Source organism: Nerophis ophidion, linkage group LG24 (assembly GCF_033978795.1).
Source record: "Nerophis ophidion isolate RoL-2023_Sa linkage group LG24, RoL_Noph_v1.0, whole genome shotgun sequence".
Taxonomy (NCBI): Eukaryota; Metazoa; Chordata; class Actinopteri; order Syngnathiformes; family Syngnathidae; genus Nerophis; species Nerophis ophidion.
This window is the reverse complement of record NC_084634.1, coordinates 22,673,366-22,698,901: the sequence shown is the minus strand read 5'-3', so window position 1 is coordinate 22,698,901 and position 25,536 is coordinate 22,673,366. Positions and strand designations below refer to the sequence as shown.

Here is a 25,536-nt window from a genome sequence, read left to right as displayed (position 1 = left end):
CTCATCCATGTACAACAACAACAAAACAAAAACAAAAATAGGGAAACAACAGATTGCATATAATTTATAAACAAAATTACATTTTCATAAAAAGCATTTGGGTATCGTCCATATTATGTCCAAGTCAGACTCAACACACACCTTCATTTTGTACACTCAAAAATAGGGAACACAACAACAGATAGCATATATGATGCTGTTGTTGCATATCTATAAACATAATTACATTTTCACAATAAGCCTTTAAGGATTTCCCATCTTTTTTCATGTTTTTTTCCCATCTTTTTTCAAGTTTTTTGGCATCATTATCGTTGTCAATCATGTATCTTTCTAAAGTTAAAAAATACTGAATAAATGTTTGAAATTACCGTATTTCCTTGAATTTCCGCCGGGGCGCTAATGAATTTAAACCTCTTCTCACTCCTGCACTTACCAAAGGCATGCGGTAAAAGTAAGCATGCGCTAATTATTTTAAAACCTCTTCTCACTCCAAAGGTTTGCAGTAAAAATTTGAGTGTGGTGTAAGCTTGGACCTTAAATTCTACTGAAGAGCTCTTAATCTTCTTCCCTTTATGCAATTTCAAATTACCGGTATTGAAATCAGCCTCCTCCATTTTGAAAACGATGACAGGGGAAATGTCACGAATTTGACCAGGCGGTAATACTAAGCATGCGCTACTTATTTTGGGAACCGAGTTTGATCCGGCAGTAATTCAAGGCAGGCGCATATTATGTGCCCTGCGGCAATTCAAAGGAAATACGGTAATACTAAGTGAATATCTATTTTTGGCCTTAAAATAAACCTTTTACCAAGTACTGTAATTAAATTGACTAAGTCATGATTGTCAATGAACTCTCCTAAAAAAACAGAAACTACATCAAGCTTCATAAACAAACCAATCGTTGAACACATTTTTTTCAACTTCCACCCAAAAAGAAGACACGATATGACAATACCAAAACAAGTGCAGGGTGGATTCAGATTCCTGTCAACAAAAACGGCAATCATCTGACTCAGTCATATTCCATAGTTTTAACATTTTCCCCGTGGGTAAGAAGTTATAAATAATTTTTATTTGAAAATAATGATTTCGCACATCGATAGTAGTTTTATAGAAAGTAGCACTTTTAGGAAAGCAGGAAGTGTAGCACTGGAGCGGAGCCATGGATGGGAAATGCCCACCACTTCCGCTGGAATCAACCGACTCCGAGCTGTACGAGCTTATACGGCGTCGAATGGGCGCTACAAATTGTGAGTTTATATATTTTATTTTTTCACGTTTAATATGTTTTTTGCAATTTTAATTTTGACAGTACAACACAAAATATGTTTTCATTGCCGATGTGGGTTTATTGACTTTTAAACGCACCAGAAAATAACCCGTTTTGTACGCTGTAGATGTGTTTCAATTCTCAGTCATGCGTAAATGTGTTCCTGTATAGTATTTCTCCAGAAATGGTCACGTGATGACATAAATTATGGTATTTTGAGAGGTAATTATTGAAGGCGGACATCCCTGGAGGCCTAGGTTGGAAACGCACGGCAGTAAACAAACAAGCGGCAGCAGCAGGGATGTGGAGTTCCCTCAAACGAGGCCAAAGAGCCTCTTATTGTTTTTGCAATATTTATATTTCGTTGTGGCTTGTCCAGCAGTTTAAAGGCCTACTGAAATGAGATTTTCTTATTTAAACTGGGATAGCAGGTCCATTCTATGTGTCATGCTTGATCATTTCGCGATATTGCCAAGTTTTTGCTGAAAGGATTTAGTAGAGGTCATCCACGATAAATTTCGCAACTTTACCGGAAGTCGCAGACGATGACGTCACCCGTTGAGGGCTCATCATGTCCTCACATTGTTTTTAATGTGAGCCTTCAAAAAAAAAGAGCTATTCGGACCGAGAAAACGACAATTTCCCCATTAATTTGAGCGAGGATGAAAGATTTGTGTTTGAGGATATTGATAGCAATGGACTAGAAAAATAAAAAATTCAAAATCAAATAAAAAATAAAAACGCGATTGCATTTGGACAGATTCAGATGTTTTTAGACAAATTTACTAGGATAATTCTGGGAAATCCCTTATCTTTCTATTGTGTTGCTAGTGTTTTAGGGAGTTTAATAGTACCTGATAGTCGGAAGGGTGTATCCACGGGAGTGTTGAGGCCAGTGTCTGATGGAAGTCAACAGCAGCTGTATGGACGGTACAAGCTCAGCTGATCTCCGGTAAGTTGCGACTTTTTACCACAATTTTCTCACCGAAAACTGCTGGTTGACATTTGGTCGGGATCCATGTTCGCTTGACCGCTCTGATCCATAGAAAAGCTTCACATCCGGGAATTTCAAACAAGAAATCACCATGTGTTTGTGTGGCAAAGGCTAAAGCTTCCCAACTCCATCTTTGTAGTTTGACTTCTCAATTATTAATTGAACAAATTGCAAAAGATTCAGCAACGTAGATGTCGAAAATACTGTGTAATTATGCGGTTAAAGCAGACGACTTTTAGCTGCGTGTGTGTGCAGCGCTAATATTTCCTATCACTCCGTGACGTCACGCATACACGTCATCAGTCAGAGACGTTTTCAACAAGAAACTCCCTGGAAATTTAAAATTGCAATTTAGTAAACTAAAAAGGCCGTATTGGCATGTGTTGCGATTGTTAATATTTCATCATTGATATATAAACTATCAGACTGCGTGGTTGGTAGTAGTGGGTTTCAGTAGGCCTTTAAGACACTAGTGATTTAGGGCTGTATAAATAAACTTTAATTGATTTTCTTTATCCATTTTGGTTGCTTTCCCATCCTTAAATCCCTCCCAAAAGTTGGAGATGCTCGCTGTTCCACAATACCCAGATGCTGTCCTTTGGCCCTTTGCCACCCCACACCCCCTAACCCTATCATTCATAACCTGGGAGAGCCCGAGGTGGGACAACGAGGGGAAAAAAGGGGTGGTGGGGGACGCACAGAGCAACACGGCAGCTTATTTAGAAGACTTCCTTTATTGGAACATGTGCAAGCAGTTCACACACAAAGGACTTAAATAGGATATTTTCTGTTCCCTATAGTTGCTTTCCCCTTTTAAGTGCTGAGGCAAAAAAAAAAGTAAGTTTACAACTCCCTCCTCAATGGGAGCTCTTCACTCTCAGGTTGCGGGGACCTGAGTGACCTAGGAAAGTTAATTAGGAGGCCAACAAAGAGCGAGCTGGAGCAGAATGCCTCGCCTCTCCTCCAGCCAAAGATGTCATCCATTAATTAGGAAAATCTTTAAGGTGGCCTCATTGAATTTACAGAAAGCCCTGTGGTTGGCGGGCAACAGTTTTTTTTGATCAAACCCTGACTCAAACAATGCCTTTCTGGGGGTTAAGAAAGGAGGAGAAGAAGAAGAGAAGGTGGAAACGTATGGGGCTCGGCGGCGGCGGCGTACAGTTTAATGGTGGGCCGGCTGCCGATTGTGACAGCTCGGATTCACATGGGTGTGGGGGGGCATAGCTTGGGGATGATGTCATGCAAAGGCAACCTAGGGGCTTGGGAAGTAAGAGGTGGGGGGCTTTTGGAGGGGAGGGAAGGGGCACTCAAAGTTAACATCGCTGCCTGCATCTGGGCCAAATCCTGTTTTTTTTGTAAAAGTTCAGCCCTAGAGATATTTTGCTGACTTCTCCTCTCCCCCCCGCCATCATTCACAAATCACAGCTAATGCTATAATGCTAAATGGCCCGCTGATGTGCCTTTATAGCAATCGTGTTTGTTTATTGTCACATCTCATGTTTGCACATTGTGCATTTAAAGGATTTGGAAGAACCAGCGATTATTTAGTCTTTTTGATACTTGATAGATATCAAGTTACCCTTTTTTCATAAGGGAAAAAGGGTAAGAATTTGCAACAGTTAAATAAATAGAGATTATAGATATTTTTGTTATTATTTATTTGTATTTTTTCCTCTATTAATACTTCATCAGAACACAGACGCCTCTTGTACAATTGAACCAGAGTTGCATTTGCTTCCCTGCTTAGGCTGCTGCCTCCGTGACCCGACCTCGGATAAGCAGAAGATAATGAATGGATGGATGGACTTGCATCGCATCTCATAAGCTTGACAACACACTGTGTCCAATGTTTTCACAAAGATAAAATAAGTCATATTTTTGGTTCGTTTAATAGTCAAAACAAATTTACATTATTGCAATCTGTTGATAAAACATTGTCCTTTACAATTATAAAAGCTTTTTTTTTTTAAAATCTACTACTCTGCTAGCATGTCAGCAGACTGGGGTAGATCCTGCTGAAATCCTATGTATTGAATGAATACAGAATTGTTTTGAATCGGAAAAATATCGTTTTTGAATCGGAAAAATATCGTTTTTGAATCGAAAATCGAATCGAATCGAAAAAAATCGATATATTATCAAATCATGACCCCAAGAATCGATATTGAATTGAATCGTGGGACACCCAAATATTCGCAGCCCTAATATATATATATATATATATATATACATATATATATATATATATATATAAAAACATGAATGCAGCTGAGATAGTCTCCGCAACCCCGAAAAGGGACAAGCGGTAGAAAATGGATGTATATACAAATATGAATGTGTATGTGTGTATTTAATATATACACATATGTGTGTGTTTATATATATATACATATTTATATATATAATATGTAAATGTATATATATATATATATATGTATATGTGTGTGTGTAATTTATATATATATACATATATATATATATATATATATATATATATATATATATATATATATATATACATACATATATATGTACATGTGTGTAATATATATATATATATATATATATATATATATATACATACATATATGTGTGTAATATATATATATATAATGATTCCTTATTGATTAAAATAAAGGCATCAATCTATTTTTAAGCAGTTTGACATATTAATTTACGAATTTAAATAGTGTAATCCAGTGATTCTCAAACAAAGAATCACCTCTGTAAATATTCAAACACAGTGTCACTGTTCAAACTGTGTGTAACGTTACAGTGGCTAAATATATTAATTATACCAATTTAAATACAACATCTGCCTTCTTTTTAATGAATACTTAAGGCTACTAGGCTACTGTATATTAATGTTGGTCATTGTGGTGGTTCTTGGAGAGCCAAGTGTTTTCCGAGGTGGTACTTTGCTAATGGTTTAATTTAAAGGGGAATGCAATATTCATCCATCCATTTTCTACCGCGTGTCCCTTTTGGGGTGGTGGGGGGTGCTGGAGCCTATCTCAGCTGCATTCGGGCAGAAGGCAGCGTACAACCTGGACAAGTCACCAACTCATCGCAGGGCCAACACAGATAGACAGACAACATTCACACTCACATTCACACACTAAGGCCATTTTTTTCGTGTTGCCAATCAACCTATCCCTAGGTGCATGTCTTTGGAGGTGGGAGGAGACCGGAGTACACGAGGGAACCCATGCAGTCACGGGGAGGACATGCAAGCTCCACACAGAAAGATCCCTAGCCTGGGATTGAACTCAGGACTACTCAGGACATTCGTATTGGGAGGCGCATGCACTAACCCCTGTTCCACCGTGCTGCCCGGAATCCAATATATGACAAGAAAACAATGGGTTAGCATAAAAAGACCTCCCTAGATCAGTGTTTTTCAACCTTTTTTAAGCCTAGGCACATTTCTGTCATAAAAAAAAAATCCGGAGGCACACCACCGGCAGAAAACGTAAAATAATGTACTTTGTGTTAGCAAGCAAGGCTATCTACGTTGTTGCTATCCTTCTTTGTGTGGACATTGTCGATTGTCGTGTCACGTACAGATGTACTTTGTGGACTCTGTAAGTTTTTGTTGTCGTCCAGCATTCTGTCTCTGTTTACTTTGTAGCCAGTTCAGTTTGACTTTCGTTTTGCGTAGCCTTTTCCTTTCGTTCATTTGGGGTTTAAGCATTACATACCTTTTAAACCCGCACACTGCCTCCCACTGTGGTCTGCATATCGGGATTGATTGATTGATACTTTTATTAGTAGATTGCACAGTTCGGTACATATTCCGTACAATTGACCACTAAATGGTAACACCTGAATAAGTTTTTTAATTTGTTAAGTTGGGGTCCACGTTCACAACAAACCATCCTTGTCTCACCCGACACCTGACATGAAGTATTATGTGGTTACCCTGCCGAGTTTTACGCGGCACAGACACTTAAGCAACGGCACATTTTTGGCAGATTATAATCATTGATTTGCAAAATATATTTTTGGCATAAATTAGGTGAAGTTGCATAATTTCCCACGGCACACCAGACAACACTAGTGTGCCGCGGCACAGTGGTTGAAAAACACTGCCGTAGATGGTGAATCATGGCTTCTTGGTCCCCTCGTAACGTATAGCGAGTCACGTGGTCCCCATTTGGTCGTGATTGGAAGCTCGTTAACACATCAGTCATGGACCATTTCTTACATTTTTGTTTTGTCTCTGGAAAGAAGTGAGATTCAGACAAAGGTCACTTAATGGCACAATAGAAGTGGATTAAGTTTATTTGCGGGGAGGAAAGACACGCCGCACTCTCTGACCTTTGACCCGCCGTGGTGACTTGTCAAGAGAGTTGCATGCACGGCGTGTTTTTTTTTTTTTTATCGAAACCCAATGCACAATTGTAGGCCAGGAAGAAACTTGTCAGACATTTTGCCAAAACAAATCCAGTGCCATGTTGATGCAATGTGCAGGCATGCTGTCGTGTCCTCCCCTGGGACATGACCCGCTCACCCCAGCCCCTCCTGGGGGACTAATTTGAGGGGAGGGGCCATGTGTTTTGTTGCCTGCCAGAAACAATCACCCCCGGGCCTATTATGTTGACAGCCGCTTCCATTGCCGTGGCATTGAGCGCTCACCTCTATCAGAGGTAAAGTTAAAAAAAGGTGCCATCGTTTCCACGACTTGTTATTATTATTTTTTTAATATTAATTGTTAGATCAAAGTCAAAAAAGCTTTATTGGGCGCCCCTCCCACCTTTGCCCGTTCTCTCTGTTCTGTTTGAGCACTGGAGGTTGTCGCTGGGGGTTTATGTCCAGTTCAGTGGAGCTGAAAGAAGTCAGTTTGGTGTCTTGTTATGGAACAAGACGTCTGGGCTCCTCGGGAGCCATGAGAGGTGTTCTGGGCGAGCGAGGATCCGGGACCGTCCCCTCCGGGGGCGACCGGCAGTGAGGAAGTCAATGCGGCTTTTGTGCGCCTGTGCAGTCGTCTGCGTTTGGTAATCATCCCTCCCCCCCACCCCTCTTTTGCTGTGTGAGCGCAGAGCGACTCTTCCAGGAGGGATCCGACCCAAGTGACCTGCGAGAGGGCGTGCACAACACTCCGTCAGCCGGCATTAAGGAGGTGCCTGATTGAGGGTGACACAGTCGATATGTGAACTCTGGTGTTGTGTGACGCGGATGTCATATTGATGCAGAGCAGCGCTGATGGTGCATGACAAATAGAAATAAGCTGGGCCGGCTCATGGCATAAAGGGAAACTTAAAGGCCTACTGAAATGAGATTTTCTTATTTAAACGGGGATAGCAGGTCCATTCTATGTGTCATACCTGTTCATTTTGCGATATTGCCATATTTTTGCTGAAAGGATTTAGTAGAGAACATCGACGATAAAGTTCGCAACTTTTGGTCGCTAACAGAAAGGCCTTGCCTTTACCGGAAGTCGCAGACGATGACGTCACAGGTTGATGGCTCCTCACATATTCACATTGATTTTAATGGGAACCTCCAACAAAAACAGCTATTCGGACCGAGAAAACGACAATTTCCCCATTAATTTGAGAGAGGATGAAAGATTTGTGTTTGAGGATATTGATAGCGACGGACTAGAAAAAAACAAAAAAAACAAAAACGCGATTGCATTGAGACAGATTCATATGTTCTTAGAGACATTTACTAGGATAATTCTGGGAAATCCCTTATCTTTCTATTGTGTTGCTAGTGTTTTAGTGAGTTTAATAGGACCTGATAGTCGGAACGGTGTGTCCACGGGTGTCTAGATGCCAGTGTCTCAGGGAAGTCGACGGCAGCTGTACGGACGGCACAAGCTCAGCTGATCTCCGGTAAGAAGCGACTTTTTAACCACAATTTTCTCACAAAAACCTGCTGGTTGACATTCGGTTGGGATCCATGTTCGCTGTTATCCATAGTAAAGTTTCACCTCCGTGAATTTTAAACAAGGAATCACCGTGTGTTTGTGTGGCTAAAGGCTAAAGCTTCCCAACTCCGTCTTTCTACTTTGACTTCTCCAATATTAATTGAACAAATTGCAAAAGATTCAGCAACACGGATCTCCAAAATACTGTGTAATTATTCCGTTAAAGCAGACAACTTTTAGCTGTGTGTGTGTGTGCAGTGCTCATATTCCTAACAGCCCGTGACGTCAAGCGTACACGTCATCATTACGTGACGTTTTCAAGAAAAAACTCCCGGTAAATTTAAAATTGCATTTTAGTAAACTAAAAAAGCCGTATGGGCATGTGTTGCAATGTTAATATTTCATCATTGATATATAAACCATCAGACTGCGTGGTGGGTGGTAGTGGGTGAAAATATTAACATTGCAACACATGCCAATACGGCCATTTTAGTTTACTAAAGTGCAATTTTAAATTTCCCGCAAGTTTTTTGTTGAAAACGTCGCGGAATGATGACGCGTACGTGTGACGTCACGGACTGTAAGGAAATATTAGCGCTGCACCACTCGCGGCTAAAAGTCGTCTGCTTTAACCGCATAATTACACAGTATTTTGAACATCTGTGTTGCTGAATCTTTTGCAATTTGTTCATTTAATAATGGAGACTATAAAGAAGAATGCTGTTGGTGGAAAGCGGTGGAATGCAGCTGTCTTTAGCACCGAAACACAGCCGGTGTTTCTTTGCTTGTTGTGAAGCAGAGCGGTCAAGCGAACATGTTTGCTTTACGTCAACCAGCATGTTTTTGGATGGGGAAACTGTGATATATATCCTACCGGAGACATCAATGGATTATTTGTCGTCCTGCAGCAGCTATCATGTCAAAAAAGGCAGCTGTGAGCTTGGCTCCTCGGATTCTCTCTGAGACTGCGTGTTCACCGCAGCCATCCGACCTCGAGGTAAGGGATCTTCCAGAATTATCCTGGTAAATGTGTCTAATTACATCTGAAACGCTCACACTTCCGTAACCCGGAGCCGTCGCTTTTTTTTTTTTTTTTTCTAGTCCTTCACTATCAATATCCTAATTCACAAATCTTTCAAATTGATGGGGAAATTGTCGCTTTCTCGGTCCGAACTGCTCTTACTGCTGGTGGCTCCCATTAAAAACAATGTGAATATGTGTGGAGCCCTGTAACTCGTGATGTCACGCGCACATACTTCCGGTAAAGGCAGGGCTTTTCTATTGGCGGCCAAAAGTTGCGAACTTTACTGTCGATGTTCTCTACTAAATTTCCTTCAGCAAAAATATGGCAATATCACGAAATGATCAAGTATGACACAAAGAATGGACCTGCTATTCCCGATTAAATAAGAAAATCTCATTTCAGTAGGCCTTTAGAGTTAAAGTACCAATGTTTGTCACACACACACTAGGTGTGGTGAAATTTGTCCTCTGCATTTGACCCATCCGCTCGTTCACCCCCTGGGAAGTGAGGGGAGCAGTGGGCAGCAGCGGTGCCCCACCTAGGAATCATTTATGGTGATTTAATCCCCAATTCCAACCCTTGATGCTGAGTACAAAGCAGGGAGGCAATGGGTCCCATTTGTATAGTCTGTGGTATGACTCGGCCGGGGTTTGAACTCACAACCTACCGATCTCAAGTCGGACACTTTAATCACTAGGCCACTCTCTGTGAGGAATATTTATCAAAAGTATTTGGCCACCTGCCTTGACTCACATATGAACTTGAAGTGCCATCCCATTCTTAACCCATAAAGTTCAATATGATGTCGGTCCACCTTTTGCAGCTATTACAGCTTCAACTCTTCTGGGAAGGCTGTCCACAAGGTTGCGCAGTGTGTTCATAGGAAAATTAAAAGGCGCATCGGAGAGGTCACACACTGATGTTGGCCGAGAAGGCCTCCCTCTCAGTCTTCGTTCTAATTCATCCCAAAGGTATTCCATCGGGTTCAGGTCAGGACTCTGTGCAGGCCAGTCAAGTTCATCCACACCAGACTCTGTCATCCATGTCTTTATGGACCTTGCTTTGTGCACTGGTGCACAGTCATGTTGGAAGAGGAAGGGGCCCGCTCCAAACTGTTCCCAAAAGCTTGGGCAAATGGAATTGTCCAAAATGTTTTGGTATCCTGGGGCATTCAAAGTTCCTTCCACTGGAACTAAGGGACCAAGCTGAACTCCTGAAAAACAACCTCACATCATAATTCCTCATCCACTATATTTCACAGTCGGCACAGTGCAGTCCGAAATGTAGCGTTCTCCTGGCAACCTCCAAACCCAGACTAGTCCATCAGTTTGCCAGAGCGTGTTTCATCACTCCAGAGAAGGCGTCTCCACTGCTGTAGAGTCCTGTGGCGACGTGCTTTACACCACTGCATCCGACGCTTTGCATTGGACTTGGTGATGTATGGCTTAGATGCAGCTGCACGGCCATGGAAACCCATTCCATGAAGCTCTCTGCGTACTGTAGGTGGGCTAATTAAAAGGTCACATGAAGCTTGGAGCTCTGTAACAACTGAAAGTCAGCGACCTCTTTGCATCCGCTGACCCTTCTCGGTCAGTTTACGTGGCCTACCACTTTGTGGCTGAGTTGCTGTTGTTCCCAAACTCTTCCATTTTCTTGTAATAAAGCCCACAGTTGACTTTGGAATATTTAGGAGCGAGTAAATTTCACGACTGGATTTGTAGCACAGGTGGCATCCTATGACAGTTCCACGCTGGAAATCATTGAGAACGAGAAATTCTTTCACAAATTTTTGTAGAAAATCGTCTCTATGTCTAAGTGCTTGTTTTTATACACCGATTAGGACACCTGATTTTGATCAATGTTGTATTTGTATATGGAGTGAAATTACTGCCAAAATGCCACAAAAACACACAAACATGTTTTTACTCACGGCCAAAGATTTGTAAGTTAAAAAAAATAAGATTTTCGTCAATTAAAAAAACGATTTGCAAGTAATAAAACGTTTTTAAAAAAATTATTCGCAAGTAAAAAGAAAAAAATAGCAATAAAAAAAAATGTATGCAAGTAAAAAATGATTCCTAAAAAATGCAAAATCTATCTTTTTTAAGCTAAAACTTTTGGCAGTAAAAATAACCAAAAATAACAAATAAAAAGAAGCAGGGTGGAAAGTAAAATGGCAGACAGAAGGGAGGGGAAACTTATAGGTAAACTTACAGGTTGAATTTGCTCCCCAACCTGCTTTTACTTGTTTGTTATTTTTGGCGGACGGCACCATGCACATATAACAGTAACTCTGACTGACGTTGACTCAGCAGCACCAGCTTGATGTTGTAGAGCAGGGGTTTCAAACTCAATTCACCTGGGGGCCACTGGATGCAAAGTCTGGGTGAGGCTGCGCCGCAAGAAAAGATTTCTTAAAACATTTTTTTTTAAATGCTTTTATTTTCAATATTCAAATATTAATGAACAAAATGAGGCTTAAGAAATGTGAGGCAATGCAAATTAAATCCATCCATCCATCCATCAATTTTTCTACTGCTTATTCCCTTTGGGATCGCAGGGGGCGCTGTTGCATATCTCAGCTACAATTGGGCGGAAGGCGGGGTACACCCTGGACAAGTCGCCACCTCATCGCAGATGCAAATTAAATAAAAAAAATAAAACAAATAACGGTTTGAATTGGTCCAGGTTATCGGGGACTGTTATTACTGACGGACAGGTGTCGCGACTCCATGGCAACGTCTCTGTCGCTTTCGCTCACTCGCCGCTTTTCCACTTACGCAGGGGTCGGCAACCCAGAACGTTGAAAGAGCCTCTTTCGACCCATCCATCCATATTCTACTGCTTGAACCAAATAACAAAAATCGTTTCTGTCTGGAGCAAACGGGAGGGGAAGGGGGTGGTTGTTGGGGGTCGTTTCTTTGCTTGCAGCACGCAAGTAACGTCAATGTTCGGCCCTCGAGAGCCACCTACCACACCGTGATTGGTAGATTCCTTCAGCGGCGTACACAACGCTGTCAAGCGCCATGCATACAAAACTCGAGGGCCGCGCTAACATTAAACTTTCATATTAAGGTGGGGGCAGCAAAATAACATCTCGCGGGCTGCAATTGGCCCACGGGCCGCGTGTCTGCGACCCCTGTTGTAGAGTGTGAATTAGGGGTTCTCAAAGTGCAAGTGTGTGGATCGCGCAGGGTGGAATATTATTGCCAAAAGTTTTAACTTGAAGAAGATTTTTATTATACTTGCAAAACATTTTTTTACTTGCCGAATATTGTTTTTACACTTGCAAAATGTTTTATTTTACTTGCAAAAAAATTTATTTTTACTAGCAAATGGCGGCAGCACGGTGGCACAGAGGTTAGTGCATGTGTCTCACAACACGAAGGTCCTGAGTTCAATCACGGGCTCGGGATCTTTCTGTGAGGAGTTTGCATGTTCTCCCCATGACTGCGTGGCTTCCTCCCACCTCCAAAGACATGCACCTGGGGATAGGTTGATTGGCAACACTAAATTGGCCCTAGTGTGTGAATGTGAGTGTGAATGTTGTCTATTTAAATGGGTTGTACTTGTATAGCGCTTTTCTACCTTCAAGGTACTCAAAGCGCTTTGACACTACTTCCACATTTACCCATTCACACACACATTCACACATTGATGGAGGGAGCTGCCATGCAAGGCGCCAACCAGCACCCATCAGGAGCAAGGGTGAAGTGTCTTGCTCAGGACACAACGGACGTGACGAGGTTGGTACTAGGTGGGAATTGAACCAGGGACGCTCGGGTTGCGCACGGCCACTCTCCCCCACTGCGTCACGCCGTCCCGTGTTGGCCCTGCGATGAGGTGGCGACTTGTCCAGGGTGTACACCTCCTACCACCCGAATGCAGCTGAAATAGGCTCTAGCACCCCCCGCGACCCAGAAAGGGACAAGCGGTTGAAAATGGATGGATGGATGGATGGACTAGCAAATGGCTTTATTACTTGCAGAAAGATGCCTTTTTTTAACCTGCAAATTGTTTTTAATAGACAAAACATTTTTTATTTATTTGTGAATCGTTTTTTAACCGCAGAAATTAGTTTTTTTTACTTGCAAATAGTGGTTTTAATTGATGAAAATAGTTGTTTTGCTTGCAGATGTATTTTTATTGAAAACGATTGTTTTGTTGTTTTTAATAACAAATCCTTTTTTTAATTGGATTTATTTTTTTCACTTGCAAATCGTTTTTTACCTGCGGAATATTGATTTTACAGTTACTTGGAAATTGTTTTGTTACTTGCAGAAAATTGCTTTTTTTAAACTTTTATTTGCGAATTGTTTTTACACTTTTAGAATTTTTTTTCCTCCTCTCTGAGCTGCTACCTTACCGTGGTAGAGGAGTTTGCGTGTCCCAATGATCCTAGGAGCTATGTTGTCTGGGGGCTTTCATGCCCCCTGGCAGGGTCTCCCAAGACAAACAGGTCCTAGGTGAGTGATCAGACAAAGAGCAGCTCAAAGACTTCTATGGAATTACAACAAAATGAACCCAGATTTCCCTCGCCCGGACGCGGGTCACCGGGGCCCCGCTCTGGAGCCAGGCCCGGAGTTGGGGCACGATGGCGAGCGCCTGGTAGCCGGGCCTGTCCCCATGGGGCCCGGCCGGGCACAGCCCGAATAGGCAACGTGGGTCATCCCTCCAATGGGCTCACCACTCATAGGAGGGGCCATAGAGGTCGGGTGCATTGTGAGCTGGGCGGCAGCCGAAGGCAGGGCACTTGGCGGTCCGATCCTCGGCTACAGAAGCTAGCTCTTGGGACGTGGAACGTCACCTCACTGGGGGGGAAGGAGCCTGAGCTAGTCCGCGAGGTAGAGAAGTTTCGGCTGGATATAGTCGGACTCACCTCGACGCACAGCAAGGGCTGTGGAGCCAGTTCTCTCGAGAGGGATTGGACCCTCTTCCACTCTGGCGTTGCCGGCAGTGAGAGGAGACGGGCTGAGGTGGCAATTCTCGTTGCCCCCCGGCTCAAAGCCTGCACGTTTGAGTTCAACCCAGTGGACGAGAGGGTAGCTTCCTTTCGCCTTCGGGTGGGGGGACGGGTCCTGACTGTTGTTCGTGCTTACGCACCAAACAGCAGTTCAGAATACCCACCCTTTTTGGGTACACTCGATGGAGTACTGGAAAGTGCTCCCCCGGGTGATTCCCTTGTCCTACTGCCCCCAGCAGTAGGACAAGGGAACGCTCCTTTTGGCAGCGACAGTAAAACCTGGAGAGGCGTGATTGGGAAGAATGGTTGCCCGGATCTAAACCCGAGTGGTGTTTTGTTATTGGACTTTTGTGCTCGTCACGGATTGTCCATAACAAACACCATGTTCAAACATAAGGGTGTCCATATGTGCACTTGGCACCAGGACACCCTAGGCCGCAGTTCCATGATCGACTTTGTAGTTATGTCCTCGGATTTGCGGCCTCATGTTCTGGACACTCGGGTGAAGAGAGGGGCGGAGCTTTCTACCGATCACCACCTGGTGGTGAGTTGGCTGCGATGGTGGGGGAGCATGCGGGACAGACCTGGAAGGCCCAAACGCATTGTGAGGGTCTGCTGGGAACGTCTGGCAGAGTCTCCTGTCAGAGAGAGTTTCAATTCACATCTCCGGGAGAACTTTGAACATGTCATGAGGGAGGTGCGGGACCATGTTCCGAACCTCTATTGTCGAGGCGGCTGATTGGAGCTGTGGCCGCAAGGTTGTTGGTGCCTGTCGTGGCGGTATTCCCAGAACCCGTTGGTGGACACCAGCAGTGAGGGATGCCGTCAAGCTGAAGAAGGAGTCCTATCGGGTTCTTTTGGCTCATAGGACTCCGGAGGCAGTGGACGGGTACCGACGGGCCAAGCGGTGTGCAGCTTTAGCGGTCGCGGAGGCAAAAACTCGGACATGGGAATTGTTCGGGGAAGCCATGGAAAACGACTTCCGGACGGCTTCGAAGCGATTCTGGACCACCATACGCCGCCTCAGGAAAGGGAAGCAGTACACTATTAACACCGTGTACGGTGCGGATGGTGTTATGCTGACTTCGACTGCGGATGTTGTGGATCGGTGGAGGGAATACTTCGAAGGCCTCCTCAATCCCACCAACACGTCTTCCTTTGAGGAAGCGGTGCCTAGCGAATCTGTGGTGGACTCTCCTATTTCTGGGACTGAGGTTGCTGAGGTAGTTAAAAAGCTCCTCGGCGGCAAGGCCCCGGGGGTGGATGAGGTCCGCCCGGAGTTCCTTAAGGCTCTGGATGCTGTGGGGCTGTCTTGGCTGACAAGACTCTGCAGCATCGCGTGGACATCGGGGGTGGTACCTCTGGATTGGCAGACCAAGGTGGTGGTCCCTCTCTTTAAGAAGGGGGACCGGAGGGTGTGTTCCAACTATCATGGGATCACACTCCTCAGCCTTCCCGGTAAGGTTTATTCAGGTGTACTGGAGAGGAGGCTTCGCCGGATAGTCGAACCTCGGATTCAGGAGGAACAGTGTGGTTTTCGTCCTGGTCGTGGAACTGTGTACCAGCTCTATACTCTCGGCAGGGTTCTTGAGGGTGCATGGGTTTGCCCAACCAGTCTACATGTGCTTTGTGGACTTGGAGAAGGCATTCGACCGTGTCCCTCGGGAAGTCCTGTGGGGAGTGCTCAGAGAGTATGGGGTACCGGAGTGTCTTATTGTGGCAGTCCGCTCCCTGTATGATCAGTGTCAGAGCTTGGTCCGCATTGCTGGCAGTAAGTCGGACACGTTTCCAGTGAGGGTTGGACTCCGCCAAGGCTGTCCTTTGTCACCGATTCTGTTCATAACTTTTATGGACACAATTTCTAGGCGCAGCCAAGGCGTTGAGGGGATCCGGTTCGGTGGCCACGGGATTAGGTCCCTGCTTTTTGCAGATGATGTAGTCCTGATGGCTTCATCTGGTCAGAATCTTCAGCTCTCACTGGATCGGTTCGCAGCCGAGTGTGAAGCGACCGGAATGAGAATGAGCACCTCCAAATCCGAATCCATGGTTCTCGCCCGGAAAAGGGTGGAGTGCCATCTCCGGGTTGGGGAGGAGACCCTGCCCCAAGTGGAGGAGTTCAAGTACCTAGGAGTCTTGTTCACGAGTGGGGGAAGAGTGGATCGTGAGATCGACAGGCGGATCGGTGCGGCGTCTTCAGTAATGCGGACGTTGTATCGATCCGTTGTGGTGAAGAAGGAGCTGAGCCGGAAGGCAAAGCTCTCAATTTACCGGTCGATCTACGTTCCCATCCTCACCTATGGTCATGAGCTCTGTGTCATGACCGAAAGGATAAGATCACGGGTACAAGCAGCCGAAATGAGTTTCTTCCGCCGGGTGGCGGGGCTCTCCCTTAGTGATAGGGTGAGAAGCTCTGCCATCCGGGAGGGGCTCAACGTAAAGCTGCTGCTCCTCCACATCGAGAGGAGCCAGATGAGGTGGTTCGGGCATCTGGTCCAGCTGGTAGGAGGCCACGGGGAAGACCCAGGACACGTTGGGAAGACTATGTCTCCCGGCTGGCCTGGGAACACCTCGGGATCCCCCGGGAAGAGCTAGACGAAGTGGCTGGAGAGAGGGAAGTCTGGGCTTCCCTGCTTAGGCTGCTGCCCCCGCGACCCGACCTCGGATAAGCGGAAGATGATGGATGGATGGATGGATGGAATTTTTTTCCTTTACTTGCACATAGTTGTTTTTTTACTTGCAAACATTTTTTTCCCTTGCGAATCATTTTTTTACTTGAAGAAAATTGTTTAGTTTTTTTACTCGCAAATTTTTTAAATAGAATAGTTTTTTTTCACTTGCAAATCGTTATTTACTTGCAGAATTTAGTTTCTACATTTGCGAATCGTTTTATCACTTGCAAAAAATTTTGTAATTTTTTCTTCTTTTCGATTGAAGAATTTATTTTTTTTACCTCCAAAAGTTTTTTTGACTTCTGGAAAATTGTTGTTTATTTTACGTTTTTTTTTTTAACTTGCAAAATATTGTATTTATTTTACTTGCGAATCGTGGTTTTATGGACGAAAATATTTTTTTTACTAGTAAATTATTTTTCTTATTGACAAAAACATTTTTTTCCTCACAAATCTTTTTTTAATTGAATTGTTTTATTACTAGCAAAACTAGCTTTTTTCCCCCACTTTTAAATAATTTTGTAATAGAAAATTGTTGTATTTTTACTTGCGAATCCTTTTTTTCAGTTGAAGAAGAATAGTTTTTTCTACTTGCAAATCGTTTTTTTTTACTATTACTAAATTTATTAAATATTTTTACAGTTGCGAATGGTTTTCTTACATGCAGGAAATTATTATTTTTAACTTGCAAATCTTGGTTATATTGATGTAAATAGTTATTTTTTTTATTTGCAATTTTTTTAAATTGGTAAAAATAGTTTTTTTCCTCGCAAATTATTTTTTAATTGAAAAAAGTCAGTTATCTTACTTGCAAATTGTTTTTTAATTGAAGACAATAGTTTGTTTTATTTTTACTATCCATCCATCCATCTTCTTCCGCTTAATCCGAGGTCGGGTCGCGGGGGCAACAGCCTAAGCTTTTTTTACTAGCAAAACGTTGTATTTAGTTGACTAAAATAGTTTTTTCAACTTGCGACTCAGTTTTGTAAATGCGGAAAAAAAAAAATTTTAACTTGTGAATCGTTGGTCGTAAATAAAACAATTTTTGTGTGTTTGTGGAGTTTCGGCACTACTGTAATTTCAATTCACATTAGTATTGCTTTGTCAGCTTCTACCCTATGTATGGTAAACCTGGAATTAGATTAGGGTCGGGGTTGCTCTGTTTTTTTTTATTAAATTAATCAACATTCTGTGTTTTTTATAAAAACAATTATTATTATTATTATTACTATTATTATTATCATTATTATTATTATTTAAAGATGTTTTTAAGGCCAACATTGCAAATACAATTTGTACGTCGGCAGCCAAGAGTTGCTTTTTTAACCTCTGACCTGATCTGAAAAGGGTTTATTCTAATTTATACAACACATTATTAAATTATTATGAGAATCATGCTGAATCGATTCGTCACCCCAAGAATTTGCATCAAATCAGTTCTTGGGGTCAGTCAGGTGTCTTTGTTTGATTTACTTTGGTTTTAATGTACAATGATCAACTTTTTTATTTGCTTGGGTCTTGGTCTTGGGCTGCATGGTCACCCCTCGCCCGCATTCACGATCAATAACATTGCAATCCAACAAAAGCAAAAACGCCACCTGAGCTGCCCCCGTTTATTTGTGGCACGCAAAGTGAAGAGCATCGCTACGGTCCGGTCCAACTCCTTCATTTCAACTGGGTTTCTTTTGAAAGACACAGAATAGGCACCGCCTTGATCCGCGTCAATTGTCATCCCGGGGCCACTTCGGCGGCCAGTATAGCGGGCGAAGTCAGGGCTAATCCCTAGAAAAGAGGAGAATCACGGGAGAGGAGCAAAGCAACAATAACCAAGTCAAGCGTATAAAATGAAAGCGAAATCTCTATTATCACTCCCCGCGATTCCCAGCAAAGTGGTGAAAATCAGGGTTAGTTTGCGATTCGAGTCAGACGCCGAGGGAAGAATATGGGGGTCCCCGCGGGTTGGGAGACTCACACGACGAAAAAGGCCGATATCGGGGGAGAAAAGGGGCAAGAAGAAAGCCCCTCTCCCATCGCGACATAACCATTAAATGCAGTCTGACTTTATGTTGTATAGAAAGGGGGGGACAAGAAAGGAGGCACAGTTCTCCGATGAAAGAATGAGGTTTTGGGCGGATTAGGGACGGCCCAAGGGATGAAGAATAACTTCTGCATAACTTTACAGCTACTTTCCCTCCACCACGCCAAGAGCCAAGTTGCAGGCCTCTGGGGAGTTAACTGTGTGTGATAGAAGACGGAGAAAGCTGATACTAAAAAAAAACAAAGCAAAATATGACGAAAATAGTCTTAACCGGGTCTTTTTTTATTTATTTTAAAAGTTTTTTCATACTTTTTTCTTCAAACTTGGACCTGGGATCAAATCCTATGGCTGTTTTACAATACCAGCACTAATGCCGCACCCCACGAGGGACAGTGAGGATGTAGGGTGGAAATCAGTGACGGAGCAGGAAGGGGCGAGGAAAACATTTGCAGTAAAATTACATGTAACACCCTATCATCTCATAGTTGACATTTCACATGCCATTCTTTAATGCAAATTGGTGCCCTAAGGCAGGGGTCCCCAACCTTTTTTGCACCAGGGACCGGTTTAATGAAGGCATTATTTTTACGGACCGGCCTTCCACGTGTGGCGGATAAGTATAGCAAATAAGTGCATTAAAAGTGAATACATGACAAAAATCACCATAACATTCAATTAGTGGGAGCCCCCAGACTTTTCCCTCTGCAAAAAAACTCTCCATGGACTTTTGTGTTTTGCTCATTTTTGCTACTAGTGTTTTTTTTTTTGCTTTAGTATCTGATGGGTAATAGGTGATACATCAAATTTAAAGGGGAACATTGTCACAATTTCAGAAGGGTTAAAACCAATAAAAATCAGTTCCCAGCGGCTTATTTTATTTTTCGAAATTTTTTTCAAAATTTTACCCATCATGGAATATCCCGAAAAAAGGCTTTAAAGTGCCTGATTTTCGCTATCTTTAAATCGTCCATTTTCCTGTGACGTCATTTAGTGATGCCAACATGGCGGATAACACAGAAAGATACAGCAACATTAGCTCGGATTCAGACTCGGATTTTAGCGGCTTAAGCGATTCAACAGACAACGCATGTATTGAAAAGGAAGGTTGGAGTATGGAGGAGGATAGCAAAAACGAAATTGAAGAAGAAACTGAAGCTATTGAGCGAATAGCTATTGAAGCTATTCGGCGATCGCCTTCCAACCAACGATTGAGTGTCGCAGGGTATCCATATATCTCTGTGCCATGTCTGTCTTAGCATCGCTGGTGAAATGTGCAGGAGCAACTTAAATCAGTCGATTGGTAAGTGTTTGTTTGGCATTAAATGTGGGTGGAGTGAAAGGCTGGATGCAAATATAGCTACAAATGTACATACAGCTAGCCTAAATAGCATGTTAGCATCGATTAGCTGGCAGATATGCCGCGACCAGATATGTCTGATTAGCACATAAGTCAATAATATCAACAAAACTCACCTTTGTTGAGTCCGCTTGGGATGGTCTCCTGCTGGCTCCACTATGAACGGGACTCTCACTATTATGTTGGATCCACTATTGACTGGACTCTCACATATTGTTTTAGATCCACTATGGACTGGACTTTCACAATATCAAGTTAGACCCGCTCGACATCCATTGCTTTCGTTCTCCCCTACAGATGGGGGGGTTTACCACATATGCGGTCCTCCCCAAGGTTTCTCATAGTCATTGTTATCGAAATTTTTCCTTGCCCTTATGTGAGCTCTGTACCGCGGATGTAGTTGTGGCTTGTGCAGCCCTTTGGACACTTGTGATTTAGGGCTACATAAATAAACATTGATTGATTTTTTTTTACCATTGGCCTTCATAATTCACTGTGTTTGTTGCATTTTTGTTGCGTTTCGCTTGATTGTAAAATATGTCGATCGAGAAGGGGTGTGACGTTCATAGGTTGTCAATATTCAGTGTTTTATCGTTCATAGTTATATGGTAAATCCCGCATTCTTTATTTTCATGTACATTCTGGGTGTCTTAATCAGTAAAAAAAAAAGTTAAATTCCATTCCGTTTGAGGCGGTCTGTCATAGCATTTTTTAGCATTCAATGAGACATTATTAAAATAGATAAACCGGCCTCCAGGCACATTATTTTGTCTAAATTTGAAAATAATTGCCCAGGCCTGTGAAATGAAATTGACTACATACAACAGCACAGTAAAAAACATTACGTTTACTTGACATTTTTTTTAGACTGCAATATGATGTTATAATCTGCAAATATAATGTATTATTTTGTAAATAGCTAGTAAACACCATTTTTTTTTAACTTTTTTAATACTCTTTTTTTTTAAGCCATTTATTTCTATATGTTAGATTTTTCTAGCTCTAATAACCCAAATTGTGAGGTCAAAATGATGTTATACTCAATCAACAATTATAGTGCATTATTTTATTAATAATTAATAAATAAATTACACTTTTAAATTTTTTAATTACATTTTTTCAAATCATTATTTAGTTATTTATGTATTATTTTTATTTATTATTCCTCATAATAAAAATATAAAAGTGTCCAATTTGATGCTATACTCAACAATAATAATGCATTATTTTGGTAATAGTTAATTAATGTTTTAATGTCCATATGAATACGCCATCAGACCATCTGTGCGAAGCGCTCCTGACTATAATTGATAGCTGTGGTCTTACACAATTAATACATGAACCCGAGCATCCCAACGGTAAAAGAATAGACCTTGTCCTTGCCGGGGTGTCAACACCTTCAAAGTTATGGTACTCCCGTACACCAAAGTAATGTCCGATCATTACCTTATAAAATTTGATGTTCTCACTCATTGTCAACAAGCTGCTAATAACCATGATTTAGCAGCTGCAACAATAATGCTGTCACAACTACAACTCTTGCTGGCCTACTGCCTTCGGTAATGGCACCATTCCCAAATTATGTGGGCTCCATCGATTACCTCACTAACAACTTTAACGATGCCCCGCGCAACGCCATTGAGAGTATAGCACCGCTAAAGGACCCAAAAAAGCCGTACCCCTTGGTTTACAGAAAAACCAGTCTTAAACTATCATGTAGAAAGCTGGAACGCGTGCGACTAAACTTGAGGTTTTCCATCAAGCATGGAGTGATAGTTTAATAACTTATAAACACGCGCTTACCTTAGCCAAAACTAATTACTACTCCAATCTCATCCGCCTCAATAAAAACGATCCTAAATACTTGTTCAGAACCGTAGCATCGCTAACCCAACAACGGACTCCTCCCATTTGGCTAATGACTTTGAGAATTTATTTAATAAGAAAATTGAACTCATTAGAAAGGAGATTAAAGATAACATGTCCCAGCTACAACTGGGTTCTATTAACACAGATGCGAATGTAAATACGATGGATATTGCCCTCCAAAATAATCTCTCTCTTTTTGATGAAGAAACATTCCTGCGACCTGTAAATGGGACAAAACAAACAACATGTTTACTTGACCCACTTCCCGGGAAACTAATCAAGGAGTTGTTTGTAATATTAGGACCATCAATTCTTAATAATATAAACTTATCACTTCTGTCTGGTACTTTTCCCTAACATTCAAAAAAGCAGTTATTCATGCTTTGCTCGAAAGATCTAACCTCTATCCGGACCTCCTGGTAAACTAGAGGCCGGTGTCTCACCTTCCTTTTATCTCGAAAATCCTCGAAAAATTTGTTGCACAGCAGCTAAATGAACACTTAGCGTCTAACAATCTGTGAACCCTTTCAGTCCGATTTCAGGGCAAATCACTCTACAGGGACAGCCCTCGCAAACATGACTGTTGCTAATATCTATTGCTAACTTTGGATGCTGATGCGTCATCCATGTTGCTGCTACTTGATCTTAACGCTGCTTTCAATACTGTCGATCATATTATATTAGATTGTATCAAAACACGTTAGACTTAGCCTTTTCTTGGCTTTAGGTGTCTTCCAAGGTTTCTCATTGTGTCCATTGGGTTGATTGTTTTTGCCCTGAAGTGGCATCTGAGCCAAGGATATTGTAGCTTGTGCAGCCCTTTGAGGCATTAATGATTAAGGGCTATATAATTAAACTTTGATTGATTGATGATAAATAACACTATTTGTTTACATTTTTCAAATGTAATTTTTAAATATTTTTTTTTAATTAATGAATGATTTAATTATTAATTGTAATCCCTGATAATCATAATATTAATGCAATCAGAAATATGCTATACTCAACAATTATAATGCAGTATGTATGTAATAATTAATGAATAAGTAACAGTATTCTAAAAACTTTTAATCGGATTTCTTTCTGATAATCCAAATACTAAAAAGGCTAATACATGTATTTAATTATTTTTACATTTCTTCTTGGGACAGTTACTTTAAAACATTTTTACAATTTTATAAAAATTAACACCTATTTTTTTGGTTGTCATTTAAAGACAAATATGATGGTAAATGATAACGTTATTAGATGCTGTCATCAATCGTTCTAGTGGTCATTTTCCGCTACAAAAGACCTCATGTACATTTGCTGTTGGATACCTTTTGAATGTGTCGATTTCTTTTGTATTTTCAGGCACTTTTAGATGTGGATGAAGAGAAAGTTCAAGCCTCGGTATGTATGGTTGAACAAGAGCCCTTATCATCATCATCATCCATTTTATCAGTCTAATTGATGATTTTTGTCCTCTTGGTTTTTCTATCTAGCACATGCAAATTAATGCATTTTTTTCTCACCCCCGCTATCTGACAATAACGGTCATCTCAAATAATGATATGCGGATTTTACTTGGTGCTCTCGTGATTATCCGAGAAGAGGACGAGAGGCAAATAATACTGTAATCAGGATGAACTCCGCACTATCACTGCCTTATATGTCAGAGCACTGCTCAAGTTACTACTTTAATGACACGTGTGATAATAATGGTGATCATGACTGTCACTTATAGCACATGCTTCCAAGTGGAATTCTTTAAAGAACAAAATGGGCTGTCGTTATTTTGTTCTGAGCCGCAGTGGAAAATGCTAAAGGAATGAGGCAACAATTAGTTGGCCGAGAGAAGAGTTAATGAGCTGTCGGTGTTGTGTGCAGCAGGAGCGGCATTAGTGGGGCTAGACTCCATATTTACCACTCGAGTGGTGCACGGCCATTAGAATAAGCAGATGATCCCGCGCGCATCCTCTCCCCCTTATTTTCATTAGTCGCTGATGACTGCAGAATTGAAGCGGCCTGCAACTTATCAAAAGCCACTAATTTCACATTAACGGCCATTGACTGCGGTGGCTTGATTCGAGGGTTTTATGACAATTATCACAATCACGAAGGGGGACCAGATCGTTGACGCTGGCTGTGATTATCTGCAGCAATGGTGTGGGATGCAATAGAGATACAGTAAATGTAGACAGATAGACACTTACAATCCGTTTTAAAAATAGCTATTTATTGTACCTGAAGAGTTTGCAAAAAAAAGTAATAGTACAAGCAGAGGCAGAGCATACGTACATGCACTTTAAATGTTGGGTGTATAAGAAATTATCATTAGCATTTCAATGCAATTTCTATCACGAATAGAGCTACTTTGAAAAAACATGTGACCTATTTCGTAGCTATATGTGGCAACATTTAAATGGTTTGCAAAGCAGATCTCCGCTCAAATAGTGTGGTCATTGTATTAATGCTATTTTTGTGGTACTTTGTCAATAAATGGAAATATAATGTCTGAATTAAAGAGCTATATGAAAAATACACAGCGTTTCAGCGAGTATTATTTGACCTTTTGGTGAGCTCCTTAAAATCTGGCGGTGAACTACTATTATCTCACCCGTTGTGCACCCGTGTTATATATGTAACGGCAACTGTTCCATTGGAAAAGTAGAGATGAGGAGGAAACACAGAGAAAACAAAACAAAAAAAGTGCTTTACAAGTTATTATGAATTTTGTCTATTTAGATAAATTCCTTTATTGTCATTGTAAGTAAATACACAACATTTAATTTAAAGCAAAATATTAAGAAAATAAATATTATTATTATATTCATTTATTGCCATTGTAAATAAATACATTTCTTTTAAAGCAAACTGTGAAACCAATAAGAAGTATATAAAATCATAGAAACTAATAAAATAAATATGATTTTATTATTATTATAATTAAAATGTATCGACGTGTTTCAATACAATTGCAAAGTATTTTAAAAGTGTATGGTCTCCTAATGTAAATAAAGTAGCGCAGCACTGTGCTGTACTTCTCAATGCAGTATGATGAAATCTCGCGAGACTCGTAACAATCACATGATCCACTCTGACAAAACCCGGAAGTCATGTAAATTGTCATTGTAAATAAACACAACGAAAATTAGTTTAGAGCACAATATGAAACCCATAAAAGGTATATTGAATCCATAAATAATAAGAAAATAAACATTATTATCCTGTATTGTCATTGTAAAAACAATACAAACACATTTAATTTAAAGCAGCTATAAAAAAAGGAGAAAAATAACATTACTATTGTTATTATCATACATCCATTTACAACCGCTTATCGTTTTTATTATTATTATTATTGTCATTATTTTTATTGTGATTATTATTATTATTAATATTATTATTAAAAAAACTATTAAAAACTGACTTGCTGTTTTCAAATATTAAAGTATTTTACAAAGTAAAGTAGCACCTTTGTTTTCTTTGCCCT

General features: G+C 41.3%; 1 protein-coding gene across 2 annotated transcripts in view; it reads left to right on the top strand.

Annotated features, from left to right (window-relative positions):
* The first annotated feature begins 1,146 nt into the window (after positions 1–1,146).
* The window catches only part of ostm1 (osteoclastogenesis associated transmembrane protein 1), a 53,812-nt gene continuing 29,422 nt past the window's right edge, over positions 1,147–25,536 (top strand). Inside the window, exons 1-2 of one of the 2 annotated variants that reach the window (XM_061886504.1) lie at positions 1,147–1,252; positions 23,415–23,453. In XM_061886504.1, coding sequence (XP_061742488.1) covers positions 1,169–1,252; positions 23,415–23,453 — 123 coding nt within the window. In that variant the 5' untranslated portion in view covers positions 1,147–1,168. Of the gene's footprint in view, positions 1,253–9,049; positions 9,139–23,414; positions 23,454–25,536 lie in introns of those variants that run through there. The other variant, XM_061886505.1, reaches the window with a different exon arrangement.